Genomic DNA, 19,622 nt, shown 5'->3' on the forward strand with positions numbered 1-19,622 from the left:
GGCAAAGCCAGTTACCAAACTGTACCCCAAGAGCAGGTTATACACTGGAATGACCTGCCTATAAATGTACAAATGTATCTCTGCGTTATTGCACAATTTAGCTGTTGCTTTTATTAAACAGTAGTGAGCCAGATGCGGAGGGAGGGGATGCGGGTGGCGCTGTGGTCTAAACCACTGAGCCTCTTGGGCTTGCCAATCAGAAGGTTTGTGGCTACTGACCATGATGTCTACGTTCTTCTCTCTCCACTGCCAGAGGCAATACGTCTTTGATCACCAGTTGCTGAGAACTGCAGGTGTGCAGAGTTATGTTGCACTCAAGTCCTGCTTGTGGGCTTTCCATAGCATATGATTAGCAACTCTGAGAACAGGATGTTGGAGTAGATGGGCCATTGGCACGATCTAGCTGGCTCTTCTTATATCCTTGCATTAACTCCTGTCAATCCTGACCACTGCTCATGCTGTACGGCACCAGGGTGGGGAAGACGGATTTAAGCAGCAGGTTAACACTGCAGATTAATGCTGCAAAGCAGCTCTTATTTATCAACTTTTTTTTTCTATTAATGGGTACTGTTTTCATTCCGGAAAACAAGATTATGCCCCTTAATTGTTACTGTCGCCCTCTTGTTCTGAAACAGAATTGCTTTAAAAATAACTCAGTTCAATTGTTGCTATCTGGCCTTTGCAGAAGTATTTAGAATCCAGATGTAGGGATCACAGCATCTGCACAATTCATTCCTTTGGGGGGCAGAACTAAACTGAGCATCACTATTTCATAACCAATTCGTAAATTAACTGTTTTCCTCCAAGGGATGCATTCACAAGTGTTGAAGAATTGTTGTGTCACAGGAATTACCTGTTTCCTCTTGGGTACCAGACACCCATGGACAAAAACCCTGGAAGCAGTTAGACAATAATTTTGGATTATGCGGAATGCTTTATCAGAGTGGATGTAGCAACCGAGTAATTTCGTTGTTCCCGCAAGGGGACAATGACAATAAAGATATCTTATCTTATCTTATCTTACAAACCTGTGCCCTGGCCTCCAAACATAAAAGGGAATCAGTCCAGACAGTTGGTGGCCCTGCCCATCTGTCATATTTGGTGCCCCATATAAAGAAGTAAGGGACGCGGGTGGTGCTGTGGGTTAAACCACAGAGCCTAGGGCTTGCCGATCAGAAGGTTGGCAGTTCGAATCCCCGCAGTGGAGTGAGCTCCTGTTGCTCGGTCCCAGCTCCTGCCAACCTAGCAGTTTGAAAGCATGCCAAAAAGTGCTGCTCCGGCGGGAAGGTAAACGGCGTTTCTGTGTGCTGCTCTGGTTTCGTTGTGCCAGAAGTGGCTTAGTCATGCTGGTCACATGACCCAGAAAAACTGTCTGTGGCTCCCTTGGCCTGTAAAGCGAGATGAGTGCTGCAACCCCAGAGTCGTCTGTGACTGGACTTAACTTTCAGGGGTCCTTTACCTTTAACTTTAGGGAGCAAGAAACCCTTGCTAATCTATTGGCCATCATACTAATCTGGGGTTTATCCACACATATTTTGCCCTGCTTTTTCCAGTCAGAAGTGTGCCCTTTAATGCTCTGTGTCCAAGTGGGTCCCACCCCCCGCCTGAGCTTACCCAACAAAAACCCACTCTTTAAAGCTGAATCAGAGCAAATGTCAGTTCAGGTTTTCCATGGATTGACTTTTGCTCTGACTGAGCTTCAAAGAGTAAGTTCCAGAACAAAAAAATGGGTGCTCAGACAAAAAGCTTTAAATTGTGAACCATGTCAGGAAAGAACAGAGGAAAGGTAAGTATGGGTAAACCCCACCCTAATTTAAAAACATATGTTAGGGGAGGGCATCCTATACTGTGGTTAGATTTGTCTCACACTGCTTTCCACATTGCACTGATTTAAGCAAGTTGTCAGGATTTGGAATTAATTAACATCTCTGCAGGAAAACCCACAACTTTTCTGTTACCTGAAACATATATGAAGAAGACACTGATTCTCAGTATTAAAAAGCCACACATTTGTAGAACAAGAGAAGATTAAAGGCAAGTATAATCATGCCTCTTATCTACAGGACCCTGCTGTTGTTACAATGTAGTAATTTGAAAAATAGACTGGGGTTTGTTCAACTCCATAATGACTGAGGTCATCTTTACAATCTGTGGGCCAAAATGCCTACAGCACTTAGATCAGCAGGAGTCCTATTGATTTGCAATGAGTTTACCGTCTAGAGGCTCACCACATTTTGTTGGAATGTACTCTGGAATTAAATAATTAAAAGGTGTCTCTCTATCTTTAGTTCCCCTACCCCATTCATCACAGTCTGTATCTCACTCCTTTTTGCTTTCCAGCTCTATAAGCACAGATCTCATTTTTATGGTGAGTGGCTGAAGAAGAGGCTTCTCTTCGTGACTTCAGAAACCACATCAAGCAAATCTGGATGGAACTACAACCCTAGTAGTTCCATGTCTGCCTACTACTCTGCAGCTGCAGTAGAACATCTAGCTCACATCTGTATTATTGCTATGGTGCATAAATAAAGCCATCAAATTTCTCTTCCAGAGAGAGGGGAAACAGTAAATGCTGGAGGTTAGTTGCATTAAGAACAATGTACATCCCTTGCACTCTCCTCCTAATCTCAGCAGAACAAAATAGTTCCAGCTAAACAGTTAGGAGGTAGCCTTTTTTAAGCATGTCCATTCCTACATATACTGTACTTCTCTAGTTTTTGCTACACTTGATGACTGAAGGTTGAAGATGTGAGCTGATCCCATTCATGGTGATGTCAGAGGATAGAAAAGTTCTGCCTGTGACACTGTATGTGCCACAGTGCACTCACACATGTAAGTCACCAGCCCTCAGAAATTCAGACGTACATGAAGCACATTGGCAAAAATGGACCAGCGGTGGTGAAATGCCTATCATGATGAAGAATGGGACACATGTGGCGCATGGGCCTGTATAATGCAGGTACTCCTCCTGGGGTGTACAGAGTATCTCTGTTAGGAGTCCAGTTCACATGACTGCAGCATTATCCCGATGTGCATTGATTTATTGCTATTATTTCCTCCATTGGTGTTGATGGCACCCAACCATTTTAGAGGGAGAAAGTAAAGTTGGAGGCATCACTTGGGAGCAGCTAAGGCAAGTTTTGGTCCCTCCCAATAGTGTCCTAGGCTGGAGTTTACAATGTCTCACAGGGCTCAGTGAAAAGCATTGAGAAAAGAGTCGGGCCTCCCTCCTCTGAACCAGTGGCATAGTGTGGAAGAGGCCACAGGGGCAGTTACCCCGGGCGCAAAATTGTTAGGGGCGCAAAATTCCAACACCCAGTGCTGCCTCAATACAGCTGTGTGCTTCTGTCGCTGGGCTGTTGGAAATGGCTTCTCCATGCAAACCAGGAAGTGACCTCTCCAGACAACAGAACGACTCTTCTTTTCTCATCTATGTGGCTGCAATCTCCAGGGTGATGCAGACGCCATTAGGCAATTGGATGTGCATGTGTATTCCATCTGTTTCCCTCCCTCCTCCCCCACACTCTGCATGACTCCAGGCACTGGGAACCCACTGCTCTGACACCAGTTGCTGAGATTCCCAGATGGGCAGAGTGCTGTTGCACGCATGTCCATAAGTACCAGGACAGCCACAGTGAGATCAGGACGCTGGACTAGATGGTCCATTGGCCTGATTCAGCAGGCTCTTCTTGTGTTCTTACTTGCATAACTCTGCCCTGGGTTCTATTTCCATGTTAAATGGAGAGTCACAAACATAAAAACAATATAGCCTGAATTCAGGCAACTGCTCATTTTAGTATATTTTCCCGGCAATTAGACTTAATTCATTTACTCACTTTGCATGGAGAAGTAATGTAGTGCTTCAATTTAAAACTAATGCTGCAATAATGCTGTTCATATTAGAATACTCCCCACTGAAACTCAGTCACGCAGACTGCGTTTCCAGTGGGCTTGAATATTGCAGCGTTCAAATCAGGAAGCAGTTTGATAGAAGGAGAAGCATCGTCCATGCAGAAGACTGTCACTTCCAGAATAACTTATTTTCTGAAAGTTCCTTTTAAACAAATACATAAAGCTTTAAGGCGTTCTAAAGTGCAGTTTTGAATCATAGGAGAATAAAAAGGGAGCACTGACTAACAACAGTGGGTTCCAGGGAAGGGAGACTTTAATATGGCAGGAAAAACTCAATAGGGCCATGAGGTCCTCCATCAATGAGAGAGACTCCTGAACTGGGAAACCTTTCCCCTTTTTTGAAGAAAGGTTGTAGCTCAGTGGTGGAACACCTTTGTTTGAAAAAGGTCCCTGGTTCAAACTCTGACTGGCATCTCCAGTAGGGACCTGACTTGGTATAAGACTTCATAAATGTCTAAATTGAAATGCCTAAATTGCAGGGCTATGGGTCTCACAGTTCTTTATGAGATCTCTGTGTGCCCACCCAAAATCACATTAGCAATCATGAGAAAGGCTTTCAGCTTAGAAATCTCATAGGCCTTGCCCCAGAAGACCAAAAAGAATCATCACAACAGAAAGGAGAGGATTAGTGCACACTGTGTCAGGCCAGATGGTCTTCCTCCTAGGCTGGCAGCCTAAATTGAGGTCATAAAGGGAACCAGGGTGGAAATTTGTCTTGTCATACTCATATTGACTATTCCAGGGGTGGCCAACTCCCAAGAGACTGAGATCTACTCACAGAGGTAAAAACTGGTGTTGATCTATCCCCCTTTTTTGGGGGGGGGGGTTCAGGTCAAAGCTGTTGAGCTTTTTTTATGAAGGAAAGCCCTGTTTTGGGGGTGGGGGTTCAGGTCGAAGTTGTTGTTGAGCTTTTTAGGGAGGAGCAAAGCCACATTTTGGGGGGTGCAGGGCAAAGTTGTTGAGCTTTTTTAGGGGAGCCAAAGTTGTTGAGCTTCTTTGGGGGGAGCCAGTGATCTGCCAGTGATCTACCGCAGACGTCCAGATCTACCGGTAGATCACTATCTACCTGTTGGACATGCCTGGACTATACAATGGCCTTGACTCACATACACAGTTCTGCTGGTCTCTAGAATCTTCTTCAGCCTTGGGTACCCAGATGCAGTTAGACTTCAAGTCCCACCACCCCTGACCATTGGCTATGCCAGCTAGGGCTGATGGGACTTGTAGTCCAACAACATCTGGGGACTCAAGGTGAAGAACGCTGCTAGAAGATATGACCAAGAGATGGGAAATTCACCATGGATATGTCAATTCCCTTGTTAAATATATTAAACCAGCTTTGAGTTTTCCTTCTACATATTATGACAAATGACATAGCTACTTCTTTAAATAAATAAAAAAGCCAAGCAAAAGCTGCTTGAATATGTTTGTGTATATCATATTAAAAGTTTGCAAATGAAGCAGACTGTGATAGTCTATTCACACCAAGTAGTTGCTCAGCCAGATTCCCAACAAGTGTAAATCAACAGGAGCATGAAGTCAATGGAGTGACACTGATTTAGAACAGCAAAAGATATGGGCCGTTGACTTCAATGGGACAACCCCGGTATGAAATGCTATGCAGCATAAGTGAGGACATAAAACAGCGGCTCTCTGTATTTCACCTATTACATTTTTATTACAACTGCATAGGCTAAGTAAATGTATTAAATTTATGTGTGTTTAATCTGTATAACAGGGAATGAAAGGAATCTGAGTAACAGGGAATGAAAGGACAGCTTTTATTTTGATCCTTTTCTGATCACACACCTGAAATCATGGGGTCTTGTTTATCATAAATCTTAAGATTTGCAAAAGGGCATTGTTATGCCTCCTGAATGCTTTGCAATGTCTACAGTAGGGGAGGCCTGTACTTTCATTTTGTTTACAGTCGTACCTTGGTTTTCTAACAACCTAGTTCTCAAACGTTTTGGCTCCCGGACGCTGCAAACCCGGAAGTGAGTGTTCCAGTTTGCAAACTATTTTTGGAAGCCGAACGTCTGACAGGGCTTCTGCGGCTTCTGATTGGCTGTAGGAGCTTCCTGCAGCCAATCAGAAGCAGCATTTTGGTTTTTGGATGTTTGACTTCCAAGGTACAACTGTATTATTATATTTATGTGCCATGATTCCTCTAAGGAGCTCAAGGTGACATACAAGGTTCCTTTTATTCTCACAACAACCCTGAGAGGTAAGTTAAGTTTGAGAGTCAGGGTTTGGCCTAAGTCAAGATCACCCAGTGTGTTTCATAGCTGAGTGGAGAGCTGAATCCTGGTCTCCCAGGTTGTTGTTGTTGTTGTTGTTATAATACACACAATCTGTTGGCCACACACCCAAGTACAGTAGCACGATACTGGTTCACAGAGGATTGACAAATCACCCATCTGGGCTATGACTGGGCCTGAGCCCAGTAGAGATGAGATGAACCATCAAACTATACCTAAGTTACAACATGTGACTGCCACACCCCCCCCCCCAAAAAAAGCCACGTACAGTTCACAATCCTCCTAGGCATTTGGAGTCTCATTTCCCCAAATGGGTACAAAATTACCTAAAACTATTCCTCTAACTAGTGTCAATTCATACCCCGAGTGTTACAATAAGGGTTTTCTTATGGGGTTTCAAGTCCCTTCTTGTTGTCCCTGTGTGTGGTTTTTCTTTTGTTTTAATTTGAGGGCTCTATTAAAAAGACATTAGTGTCATTTAGACTCCAATTAAAGTGAATGGGGGGGAAACAACCCCAACGGAGGGAAAACTTTCATTTAACAATGCAATAATTACTTTATCTTAATACAGCAGTTAAGATAAGGTGCAGCTTACTGTTCAATATGATTTTCTTATTCATACTAACAAGAATAAAGAATAAGGAGGAAATGCATGAGCAAAGTATCAGGAGCGTGTTATATTAGGGGTCATTGAAGATCTTTAGAAATTAACATTTAATTCTTATGGATAACCTGTATAGACCTATCCTTGCACTTAATCTCTTATATTTACATTAAATTTGCACAAAAATTGAGTCCTTTGTTAAGTGCATTTCAGTCACTGTTTATCTAGAAATAAACATATAAGTTGAAATATGAGTCCATTTGCCCAAATAAAAGTGTGTGTGTGTGTGTGTTTACAATCAGAGAAAAATTAAACTCCCAGTGAGATTACTCCAAAAGAAAAGGAGGGTTTCTGAAAGATTAAAAGTACAGCAGATCAGACTTACATATTATATCATATGATAAACAAATATATATGGTTTTGACTGGGGAGGGCAGGGTATAAATAAAATAAATTAATAATAATAATAATAATAATAATAATAATAATAATAATTGTTATTAAAAGCCCCTCCAAGACAAACTGTTTGTAGTTTTTGTACTTTTTACTCCGGTGCTTGATAGGATCGGCCATGATATATTGTAGGTTAAAATAAGAAACACAAATACGTATAAGAATGTCATATACAGACTCAGGAGTCAAGCATGAATACCCAAAAAGGACACCACATTCTTTTTAAATGCCACAACAGCATTTAGAATTTTGATAGCAAAATATTGGAAAACACATGCAATACCGACGGTAGAAGAGTGGTAGGTGAAAATGATGAAATATATGGAATTAGCTGATCTGACGGGGAGGCTTCGTGACCAGGGAGAAAAATTGGTGGAAGAAGTTTGGAAGAATTTTAAAGTTTATCTGAAGAAGAATAGTATTGTAATTAAATAGTAAGAAATGGATTTTGAGGTATATACAATGCTGTAGTTTAAGATCTGGCTTGGTGGTAAAGGAAAATATGAAATACGATAGATAATGGTTTTGTTAGGAATTAAAAATAAGTACAATTTATATAAGGATAAAAGGATTATGAAGTTGAAATTGCTAAAGTGGATTAGCAGTGAATCGCAGTAAGGAGGATCCGAGGAAGTCGTAGTACAATGAGTAGATAAGAGGTTAAGAATATGAAATTTTGTATGTTTTGTTTTGTTGTTGTTGTTGTTGTTGTTGTTGTTTTTCTCTTTTGGTTGTTGTTATTTGTAGTGTTTTGTTTTTATTAGATGTTTCTATAAAAAACAATTAAAAATTGAAAAAAAGAGAGTCAAGCATGACAGGAAAGTCAACTCTATAGAGTAATCCTCACTACCAGGGGAGTTTGAAAAGTTTGACTGCTGGTTCCCTACCTATTTAAACTTGAAATAATAAAGTTGAGGATTAATAGGACAATGCTTCCTTTCCAGCCTCAGTCTTGTTTAGAAAAATGTCTCTGTCAATTTACATGTTGCTGATATGGTTGCATTTTTCATGGTTGAAACATCTTTTGAAAGCTTTTGGCACTATGGCTTGATGTCACCTATGTCAAAACAAAGGTAAGGACTGCTGGAACACGTCCTTTGTGCTACGAAAGAACATGTGATGGACAAATCTTGGGACAGATTCAGATCTTCAATTACCAAGAAGCCTGGTTCTCTGGAAAGAGCACATAGAAACATCATGTAGCTGCTGCTGTGCAGAAAATACTGAGATCCTCCCCGACAGTTTTAGGCTTTGGAAGAAGGAACAAAAGAGGAAATATCAACAGCTCAGCAATTTTGATTTTTGCAGCTAAAAGTTTTCGAACAATTACCATATGCAGCAGAAGTCTGAGCCTCATTGTGATTTAAAAAACTAGAACCTACAGAGCATGTTCTTAAAATCTTTGCTAAGTCTACTACTTGATACCCCAGCAGCTCACATAAGGACAGGTTAGCTTAATGCCTTTTGATTTATGTATTTTGTTAGCCGTCTTTATGCATTATTCCAAGTTGCTCCGAATGGAGGATAATGGGCTTCCAGAAATGTTTTATGGAGCAGGCAAAGTCTGGTAGTCAGCACAGTTGGCTGAAACAGTATGAAAACAAAATGTTGAAGCATGGTATAGACTTCTGGGACTTGGAAACTGATCAGGCTCAAAGATTTATCAGAAATAAGTGAGGAGGTGTTCCGATGAGATATGGATTTGATATAGGAGTCACTATTTTCACCATATATGATTCAGGTTGTCACATGCTGTGGAATCTTGTACTCATGATTTAAGTAACTTGAGTCCACCACCCTACCACTACTTGCATGAGTGTGGTGGTGGGGAGATGTTGACTCCAGCCCCTTCCACCCTTTCAGAATGGCATGTGGGGTGGGAGACAATGAGAGTCACCTCTGTGAGCAGGTGGACCTTCTGCTCATACAAGTAGAAGTTTAGAGCCAAACCAGGATTTGGAAGGGTGATTCCACAGGAACACAACCTATGCACCTGTGCTATATAGGTAGGAAAGGATCTGACCCATTATTTATTGTTTCCCTCCACGTATATCAAAGGAATGCATTATTATGGCTGGCTAATTATGTCAATTCAAATGACTTATCTAGAATGTTTCTGATCCCGCCCCAATCTCTCTCTCTCTCTCTCTGGCAATCAATTTTTGTTGCTTAGTGAGTAGCCGGATTTGAGATGGTTGCATGGAATTTGAAGACACGAAAGAAAATTCTGTTAAATGCTGTGGTATCCAACCATGTAAAATAAGTCAAACATTTTAATGCTGTCTGATGGGGTTTTCATGTTATTTTGGTTGATTTTATTAAGTGTATCTTTTCATTATGTAACCACTTTGTTTATTATGTAACCAGGCCCGCCCAGTTGTGCCCGCCCTGTGGAACGCCCTCCCAGCAGATGTCAAACAGGTAAACAGCTCAGGGAAGTTTTTATTGGTTGATGTTGTATTATGTTTTTACTATTTTTGGTTGGGAGCCACCTAGAGTGGCTGGGGCAACCCAGTCAGGTGGGAAGCATATAATTTATTATTATTATTATTATTATTATTATTATTATTATTATTATTAAACTGGCCAGTGAAGAACATACAATTTGTGTGTGTGTGTGTGCGTGCGTGCATGCATGCGCGTGTGATGTTTTAATGGCAAAAGCTTATGTCTCCAAGATTCCCTATAACACTCTTTATAAAGGTAAAGGTAAAGGGACCCCTGACCATTAGGTGCAGTCGTGACCAACTCTGGGGTTGCGGCGCTCATCTCGCGTTACTGGCCGAGGGAGCCGGTGTACAGCTTCCAGGTCATGTGGCCAGCATGACAAAACCGCTTCTGGTGAACCAGAGCAGCGCACAGAAACGCCGTTTACCTTCCCACCAGAGTGGTACCTATTTATCAACTTGCACTTTGACGTGCTTTCAAACTGCTAGGTTGGCAGGAGCTGGGACCGAGCAACGGGAGCTCACCCCGTCGCGGGGATTCAAACCGCCGACCTTCCGATCGGCAAGCCCTAGGCTCTGTGGTTTAACCCACAGCACTTAATGTGGTGTTGAGAAAGCCATCCTTTTTATACTGTACAATAAACCGATGCCTAGCTAAATTCATTTTTTGAACTGGGCCAATCTGAGGACTCAGCTGTAGCTGACACTCGGCACTTGAAAATAAGCAAGCTTTTATAGATTAAGGTTGGTATGCACTCCACCCTACCCAAAATCTCTGACAGGGGACTTAAGACAAAGGCATCAGGAACTGTGCTGGGCATCCTGTAAGATGATTGTTAGCTTTGAGTTTGCTTGATTTAATCAAGAAACAGAAGTTAATGAAGTGATAGTGGCAAGGCAAGCAGCTGCAGCATTGAGGCTTGAGGTTTAAATATAAATTACATAAGGTTTCCCTAGCAGCACTACTGCAAGGATTCTGGAAGTTCCTGGGCCTATATTTTGTGTGACACACAAGCCAGTAATTCTCTCACACCATTCCCAACCTCCTCAGATACTTTACAGGGGTGCCATCTCACCCTTAGGATTGTGGGTGCCCACTGATGCAACGCAGACGTGTGACGTCACACACACACACTACATGCAGGCATGTGCGTGTGATGTCATGCGTTCACACTGTGGTGGAAATGGTGACTCCTCTTCTTCCTCCTATCTGCAGCCAGTTGGGCATCATTTTCCATGGGGAGAGGCTTGGACTTAGAAACAGAGAGACTCTTTGGGTGTGACGGTCCCAGCAAATGCCCAACCTTATTGCCCTCTGTGTAGATTATAAATATAATGAATAAATAAAGGACCAAACATACAAAGGGCACTGAGCTGATGATACCTGCCTTATAACCAGACCAAAGTTTGCTTTTCTGCCCCCTTTCAAACACAATTTTTGCTTAATCGTTCCATGAAATGACATGATTACTATTTTACTATAGCTGCTTTTTTTCGCCATTTGCCATTTCGTACATTGCCTCTCGCCCTCTCATCCCTTTACAGATGAACCGCAGAGGATATATAATTTCACCTTATGTACACTGGTTTGCTGCTGTTATTATTTTTCAGCTCTCGCATATTCAGAATAAGTGCGCTGGATATCCATCTCCACAGAGTTCATTACACTCTTTAAAAGATCAACGTGTATTTTTCAGAATAAACTGAATTATGATCTTACATTTGAAGGCAATTAACATTGTCATTTCCTGGTTCCTGAGTGTTAAGTAAATTGTTCTGTCTAATAACACTGCAGTTCTGAATTTAAACTAACCCAGATAATATCCCTCTTCTCTGAAAGTGTATTTATAGTGCATGCTAATACAGTTGATGATGCCTTTGAGGTGTGTCCCTCTGCATCGGAATTTTATAAAGGGTTTTATTAATAGGCTTAGGGGATCCAGTGAGGAGCCAGTCAAATATATGTGTCCGGAGGCTAGTTCTTTAACGATGGAAGCAGCAGTAATGCCACTCCAGTAATGTTAGAGTCAAAAAGGTGGGAGGCAACTAATAGTGTAGGTTACTTTCCACACCGGCATGTTCCATTCCCAATGAGAACACTGGCACAGGGCGTTGTCTGTTCCTCTCTCATTCTAACATTACTTGAGTGACATGGGCAGAGTGCCAAGGGAAGACATAAGCAACAATGATGCCATTCATGTAATGTGAAAACTGATTCAGTCTTGCTGTCAAAATGACTCTGCATCAGGGTTTCCCACACTCGGACTACAACTCCCATCATCCCTAGCTAGCAGGACCAGTGTTCAGAGATGATGGGAAAGGTACCCCCGAGACCCAAGTTTGGGAAGCCCTGCTGTACACAGTTCTTGCCCCACTCATGAAGTTAGGGTAGTGACCTCCTTTCCCAGGAAAAAAGAGTAGTCTTGTTTTACCTCGGACCCATCCCCTGTGAAGTTGTGGGTGGGCCAACCCAAGAAATACAAAATAGAGAATTGCAAGGCATAGAACCTCAGAACTGTAGAGTTGGAAGGGACCCTGAGGGTCATCTAGTCCAATGTAATCTTGGGCAAATGTGAAAGCAACCAATAACCAGTGAAGTGCAGTGAAAATGGGGTCTCTTTATTGCTAACAGCAAACAAACTTGAACCAGAAACTCTGTTGGTGTAAAGAAATGCGCTTCCTTGTTGATGCAGCGGCTCTCCCTATATTTTCCCTCATTTGGTCATAGTTGGGTAGAATTGCCTCAGGTAGACAGCTCACTGGTCCTGATATCCCCATGTGGACATGGCCTTGGTCCTTTGGGGGCATCTGATGTGGAAACTGAATCCACACTTCCTACCACCACTGGCAGCAGATCTGGGACCTTTTGCATGCAAAGAATGGACTCCCCCATTGAGCTACAGTCCCCACTCTCCAATGTTATTTTTTCCTCACATTTCTACCCAGCCCTTCCTTCAAGAAACCAAGACACTGTACATAGTGTCTTCATAACAGCCTTCTGAGATAACAGGCTGAAAGACAGTGAGTGTCCAAAGCTCATGTTGTGACTACACATTCAAACTCAGGTCTCTCTGGTTCCTGTCTAATATTTTAAACAACTATACCACATTTCCTTCAGCAATATTCAGAGTTGAAGGACTGTGCTCTCCAATGAAAGGGAGGAAATTTCTCATATATTTGTCGGGAGTTTATAACTCAGTCTTTGCTTGTATGTTTCCAGCCAATCACAAAAAAGGTACATACTAGAATCAATTTATCTGTAACATTTTCACTCAGATTCCAACTACCTCAATTACATTTTTAATGTTACGTGAGCATTGCTAAATAAAAATACAGGAATGAGAAAATCCACATTTAAATTAAGTAACCTAATTACGCAGAGTGCTGTTGCAGTTACAAGAAACCGGGAATAAAAATGAAATGCATAATACCATTTGCACAATGGCTTCCGGATCAAATTTGTTCAATTAGAAGTCAGAAGATATTTTTTTTTAAAAGAAAACTGACAACGTAACAAAACTCAACACAGAACGAGGGCGTGGGGAGAAGGGTTCTTTTTCCTTTTCCAGACAGCTACAAATGCATTAAAGAAAAAACAGAGGCAAAAGCTTACAGTAAAGCTATGAGAATGTGTCAGAAATAAAGGTTTAAAATCATGTTGTTGCCCTTATTAGTATTCCACCCACAACCTATATATAAGTGTGAAGGAAGCAAATGAAAGAAGGCTACAGTTAAATGATCTAGGGGAATCCACTGAAACTAACCAAATGTAGGCTAGGGACGGGGAAGTGATTCGGTTTTCTTTGCATATGACCTGGAAGCTGTAGGCCAGCTCCCTTGGCCAACAACACGAGATGAGCGCCGCAATCCCAGAGTCGGTCACGACTGGACCTAATGGTGAGGGGTCCCTTTACCTTTACCTTTACATTTGCACATCCCAGAACAATATGCAAACTGAAACATGGGAGTGCTTCAAAATTCACAGAAATTTTGTGATGCAGTTCCCCAACCTCCCCCCCCCCAAAAAGGTGTCAATGAATGATATACAGTCGTATTTCAGAAGTCGAATGCCTTGCCAGTTGAATGTTTTGACTCCCGAACATCGCAAATCCAGAAGTGATTGTTCCAGTTTGCGAATGTTCTTTGGAACCTGAACTGCAGGAGCTTCCTGCAGCCAATCGGAAGCTGCGCCTTGGTTCCTGAATGTTTTGGAAGTCAAACAGACTTTCGAAACAGGTTCTGTTCGACCTCCGAAGTATCACTGTACTAGCAGAAAGTATGCACGAAAATGTTTATATTAGTTTATATATGTCAGGCACGTCCAACTCCCAAGAGAATACAATCTACTCACAGTATAAAAATACCCATGGGGGGGGGAGCCAAAGTTGTTGAGCTTTTTTAATGTAGATCGCGATCGACCTGTTGGGCATGCCTGATATATGCGTTATGCTGAGGGAAACTGCTTGCAAACGTGTAGCTAATAGGCAAAGTTGCTAAGGGAAATGTGTGCATTAGAAGAATTGTGCAGTAAAATGTTGACAAATTATTATTATTTATATATTTTTATATTGCAAATTATGTGGACATGTGGCAAACTGATGCTTGGAAAACTAGAAAAGTGAGAAAAGCTGGAACAGGTTTGTCTTTCCTTTTTGTGGACCTAATTGAGTGCCTAGACAGAAGACCACTGGCAGTCCTATGTAGCTAACATGCTCTATGCTTTCTAAAAGGAAGAGAGGGTTAGAAAAACAAATGAATATTTGAGGTGTGCTGACATTAAGCATACCAGCTCCCAGCAAAACATCCTGTACTAGTAGCACAGACATATCGCCTACCTCTGCAATGTGACATGGGGGAATCAATAGCTGATCTTGAGGTGATACAGTAAATATGAGTGATATGATTGTGCACCAAACCTCTGTAGTACACTGCCTAGTTTACCATATTCCATCATATACTTCCTATTTTGCACTACACTGAAACTCCCGTGCGAACTTCTGCAAAGATCCAATATCTCATATTCTAGAAGACAAATAATTAAGGAACTACTGGCAGATGGCAGGTTTTTAGTAGTTACTAGGCAACAGGGATCAAGCTATACAAATCCAGAGAAAGTGTCATATTTTCACTTCACATAATACCACAGCATCCCCATTTGCAACATGCATTTAAAACTCCATTGTTTTTTCTCAAGATTCCACACAGCCTCACCTATCAGATTTCATCCGGAAGTTTGTTTCCCTGGGTTTTGGAAAGTTTGATCAGAATTGAATTTGCACTGTTGCAGGAAAGCATTTAGAAATGCTGTACCGTATACTAAAGGTGGTCCATTCCTGTATCAATGTATCAACTTGAATATTGTACTGTACGAAAACAGTATACCAAGGGATCCAAGTCATAGTCTAAAGATGGCATGACGCAAGTCAAGCTTTGTCATGTAACATGTCTTCATGCCACAAGTAGATGTATAGATTAAATAAACCCAGACTGCTCCTAATCAAAGCTTGGCATATATGATGCTTGAAGAATAATCTATCAGAGGAAAATGAAGAAATACAATTTGATGACCAATGGGACTGTGTGCTTCCTTGAAATATAAAATCTTCCAATATTTATCTAACTGATCTAACCACATATTAACTCAAAATGGAGATGTCATTGATGCACAGAGAGCCGTATCATCCTTCAACCTGCCTAACATTTTACAAACATCCACAGCACAATCCTATAATATGTGTCTACTCAGATGTAACTTTTTTACTCCCAGCTTAGTTGGCACGGAATGGAAACCTTACAAAGAAATGTCATGATACCCCTGCTCCTCTCAAACATCTTTAAGATAAAGACATGTTTTATACTTTCTATCCACCTTAATTTTTTACTCTTCTTGTCTGCCTCTTTCCTCAGCCATTTCTTACATCACCAATGACTGATTTTTTCCCTATAGAAATGGGAATTAATTCAATAGAGTGGATTTGCATGATTATTCTACATAGAAAAATAATCTAGTCTCCAAACATTTCTGTAGCAATCAGTAGGGACTAGGGCCACAATCTTATGCCTCATTTCCAAAGAACACATTGAATTCAGTTGGATTCGCTTCTGAATATAAAGCATTCAAAGGATTGGACTTATATGCCCCACTGAAATTAATGGAACAGAAGTGAATCAGAACTGGAACATGTTCTACTATTTCAGTGAGGCATTCTCATATCTATTTTTGCAAAATTGGATCCAGTGCCTAACTTGAAATGGTGGATTTCATATTTCCCTTCACTTTAAATTGGGACAGGGCCACAATGCCTACAAAACTGGTTTTAATTCACAAACTTGTCATTTAAATGCATCTTTGCATTTCCTAATAATGGATCCATTTTGGTTCTAAAAGGTTCTCTGCCCCTCCACCCCACTCTTAATTATGCAGAAGCTTTGCCACACAGCATAACAAAAGCATAATGTTGGCAAAATCAGGCACTTTGTAATCTGTGTTTACTATATATAAAACACGTTTCTCTCAGCTCTGAATACTCTCTTCATCTGCTTATTCAATAGTTCCTTCACAATGCGGCAAAAGCACATGTACATGCAGTTCTTTCCCCCCAAATGAAGTATTTGTGCAGATCTTTTTTTAAAAAAATGCAGTTTATATTTTTAGCAGAATTTAATGATTATAAGTTTGAGTTTTAATGTGAAATGTTCCCCCTGCCCACACTTAAAATAAGAATACAAGTTTTTTATGAAATAAATACATAAAATAAACCAAAACAATTGTCAGTTGCTTGTACAAGGTCACCACACCACAAACGAAATTAAAAAAATAAAATAAGGGTGTATGTTAGCTATTTTAGTTAGAACAAAACAAAAACAGATCATCTTTATCAGATGGTCTCAGACAGGCTTCCAGGGACAGCAGTAGGGTATCCACTACTGCTGCTACAAACAGACTTCTTTGAGCCCAATGTGGCCTTAAGAATATATGTGGCCTTAAGAATAATTGTTGTGCCCCTTTCTGTTGTGATTTGTTCACCACGCTCCCCAACAACAGCAACCAGGTTTTCTGCAGTGTGCGAAACTGAGAGCCCCCTTTTCAGATACGTTTGCAAAATATCAGTGCTCTAGAAATTAGATGCCATGAGTAATGCAAGACTTGTTTTTATTCAGGAAACAGCAGAAGGTGCCAAGGGGGCTTTTCACACCCAGTTCATCTTCCTATACCATAGTGCATCTTAAATCAGATTAATAAAATGCCTAATTAAGTGCTGATTGTTAAGAAACATCACCTCTTCAGCGGCAGCCATATCTTTTTCTCTCCCATCTACCATGGAGAAGAACCTGCAGATAAGGCGCTCAAATCTCCTTATGAGAGCAGGTCCATGATAGTGTGCATGTGATTTTTATTCCCAGCTCCACTTCACTATTTGCTTTCCACCTTCCAGCCCAGGAGTGCTTTGGTCCTGATGAGGACATCTGTCTTGTTTCCATGCCTAACTTTCAGAGTGAGCTTTGGGATTCTACCATTGGCTGGCTTTGGCATCTGTTTGGCATGTATCTCACACACACCCAGCCCCATGCCCAGATCTTTCCTAAGCTTGAACTTGCTTTTGGTAAAGTCCCTTCCATGCATGGGCACAGTTATGTACCTCAACTAAAAGTGAATGGTGCAACCATGTAGGCAGAGCCAATCATCTGCCTTTTTCTCACCCATCAGTCACAATGATTGGTTGCATCAATCATAAGAGGGAAGCAGTTCCCCTGCTCTGCTTTTGGGCAGCCTGTGAAGATGCTAATTTGCCTTACAGACTGTATTCCTGATCCGGATTGGGGAAACTCTGTATCAGCTGTTCACATCGAAAGAAAACCTCCCTTTTGTGCTAATGGAAGCTTTTCTTCCAGCATGGAGGAGAGCAGCAACTCAGGTCAGGGCCTCAGAGAGGTAAAAAGGTTAAAGTCTCCTGGGTTCTGATTTGGATTACTCCCTCTCTGTGCCTTCTACTCACTTTTTTTAAAGCCACAAGCTAAACTGGCTCATTATTACATGAACGACATCTCATTTAGTTTGGACCTCAGGTCAGAAGTTTCTGCTCTCCAAACACTTCAGCATGGCAACAGAGATCAAACCTGAAGTTTCACGCCAGAAATAAATTCTTCATGTGGACTGTACCTATGACACAGAGGAAATGCTAATCCTATCATGTGAGGAATAGGTTGCAATGCTATCCAGTCCAGAAAGGAGAAGTAAGGGAAATGCTGTAAAGAAATAAATTACACATGTGGCAATACGGAAAATTAATTTTTAAAGCAAGCAACACAGAGACTTGAAAAGAAGCAGATCACAGAGGACTGGTTTAGGAACTCTTGTTGTGTACTGCCTTGCATACAGTATATGAACCCTGCCAATCAGTGTCAACAGTTTATTAATATTTTACTGAAAAATTGTGAGATGAATCAAACTTCAGCTGTCTTGATAAGGTGTTGCTAAGCAACTTGCAGTCTGGCTGAAAATTAGTTTTCACAGCAACCTTTCACTCAAAGAAAAGCAAGCAAGAAAGAAAAAAGTGTGTCCATTCAAAACGTTTTCCCCATTGGTTACACAAAAAACCCAAAGTACCATACCAAAACATGTCTTTGGTCTATTTTCTTCAGCGGAAAGAGAGGATACAGAACATTCAAAGAAATGGAGACTCAGGGGATGTTTCTGAAATGATTCATTGCACTTACCGTAATCGCTGTCATAGAACACTATAAATTTCTGCCATCGCAATTCGGTGACTAGCTTCAGCATAACATCATTGAGGCGAACAGGCGGCCTGGCTGCTAGCGTGTATTCATCCTCCTCAAGGCTAGGATTTAGGTGGCAAGCTGTCCGTGGGGACCCTCCTGTGTTGCGCTGTACGAAGAGGTGGGGGATGTGCATGGCATCTGTCAAAGACTGCAGGGCATTGGCAGAAGCACATCCGGTGGAGGTGACTAAGGCTAATATCCCCAGGGTCATCAGGTCACAGGCTGAGGAGAAAAAGAAACAGGCACATGAAAATCTACAAAGCTGTGGCCAAGTCACATCTACTGAAAAAGTGAACCTGCTGAGGCACAGAGGTTTTTCAGCCAGAATTCATGGGAACTTAGTTTCATCACTTCTCAGGTGGACACCATCACCATTATAAAAGAACAAGGAAGGCATTCATGGTGAGTCCTGACATCTTTTTTTCCTAGAAAAATAGCACTGCATAGAGGGCACATGCTGCTTTTCAGAAGTGAAATTAATATTAGCAAATACTAGACATCTGACCGTTTTTCTCTTCACCAACTTTGAATGTGATATTTTGACTGCACTATTTAGTTTTACATTCTGAATATATACATTCAGCCTCCAAAATCAGGTGCTTTAGGTTTGTTTAAATGTTTTGTCAAGTATCACACATGAAATCTGATTTCCTATCAGCTGTCAGTCGACAGCTGCATATAAACCATCAAATGCTGTCAGATACTAAATACAACTGCTTTGTAGCCATGTTATTATCACTTATAAAATGTCATTACATATCATTTATTAAATACTACCATGACATCAACTATTAGCAAATATCATATAATGAAATCAGCTATCAAAGAATATCATATACAAATCTAAAAATATTCAATAACCAACCAGCAAATTTGCAGATAAAATTTGGCATCAACCGCCTTAAGAGTATTTTTTTTGAAGCAAATTCATTTACTTGTAAGGATCTGTTGCTAAACTTAAGCTAGTCTACTCAGCAGACTTTAAAAGACCTATACAATTTGTTTTCAGAACTTTGTATGAAACAACAGTGGCTGATCTAGGGTGGGCTGGATTTACCAGCAAGCAAACTAGGAATGTCCCCAAGTTGCAAGAGGTCTCAAAATATCTAGAGAATAAATGGTTGTATCCAACATAGGGCCGTATTTACCCGGGGTGCAAGGGGT

The 19,622-nt window shown here is 41.2% G+C and overlaps 1 protein-coding gene across 1 annotated transcript in view; it reads right to left on the bottom strand.

Annotated features, from left to right (window-relative positions):
• GRID1 (glutamate ionotropic receptor delta type subunit 1) overlaps positions 1–19,622 on the bottom strand; it is a 658,224-nt gene that overhangs the window by 354,214 nt on the left and 284,388 nt on the right. Inside the window, exon 3 of the mRNA XM_060275205.1 lies at positions 18,396–18,680. Coding sequence (XP_060131188.1) covers positions 18,396–18,680 — 285 coding nt within the window. The remainder of the gene's footprint in view (positions 1–18,395; positions 18,681–19,622) is intronic.

This window comes from Zootoca vivipara, chromosome 5 (assembly GCF_963506605.1).
Source record: "Zootoca vivipara chromosome 5, rZooViv1.1, whole genome shotgun sequence".
NCBI classification, from domain to species: Eukaryota; Metazoa; Chordata; class Lepidosauria; order Squamata; family Lacertidae; genus Zootoca; species Zootoca vivipara.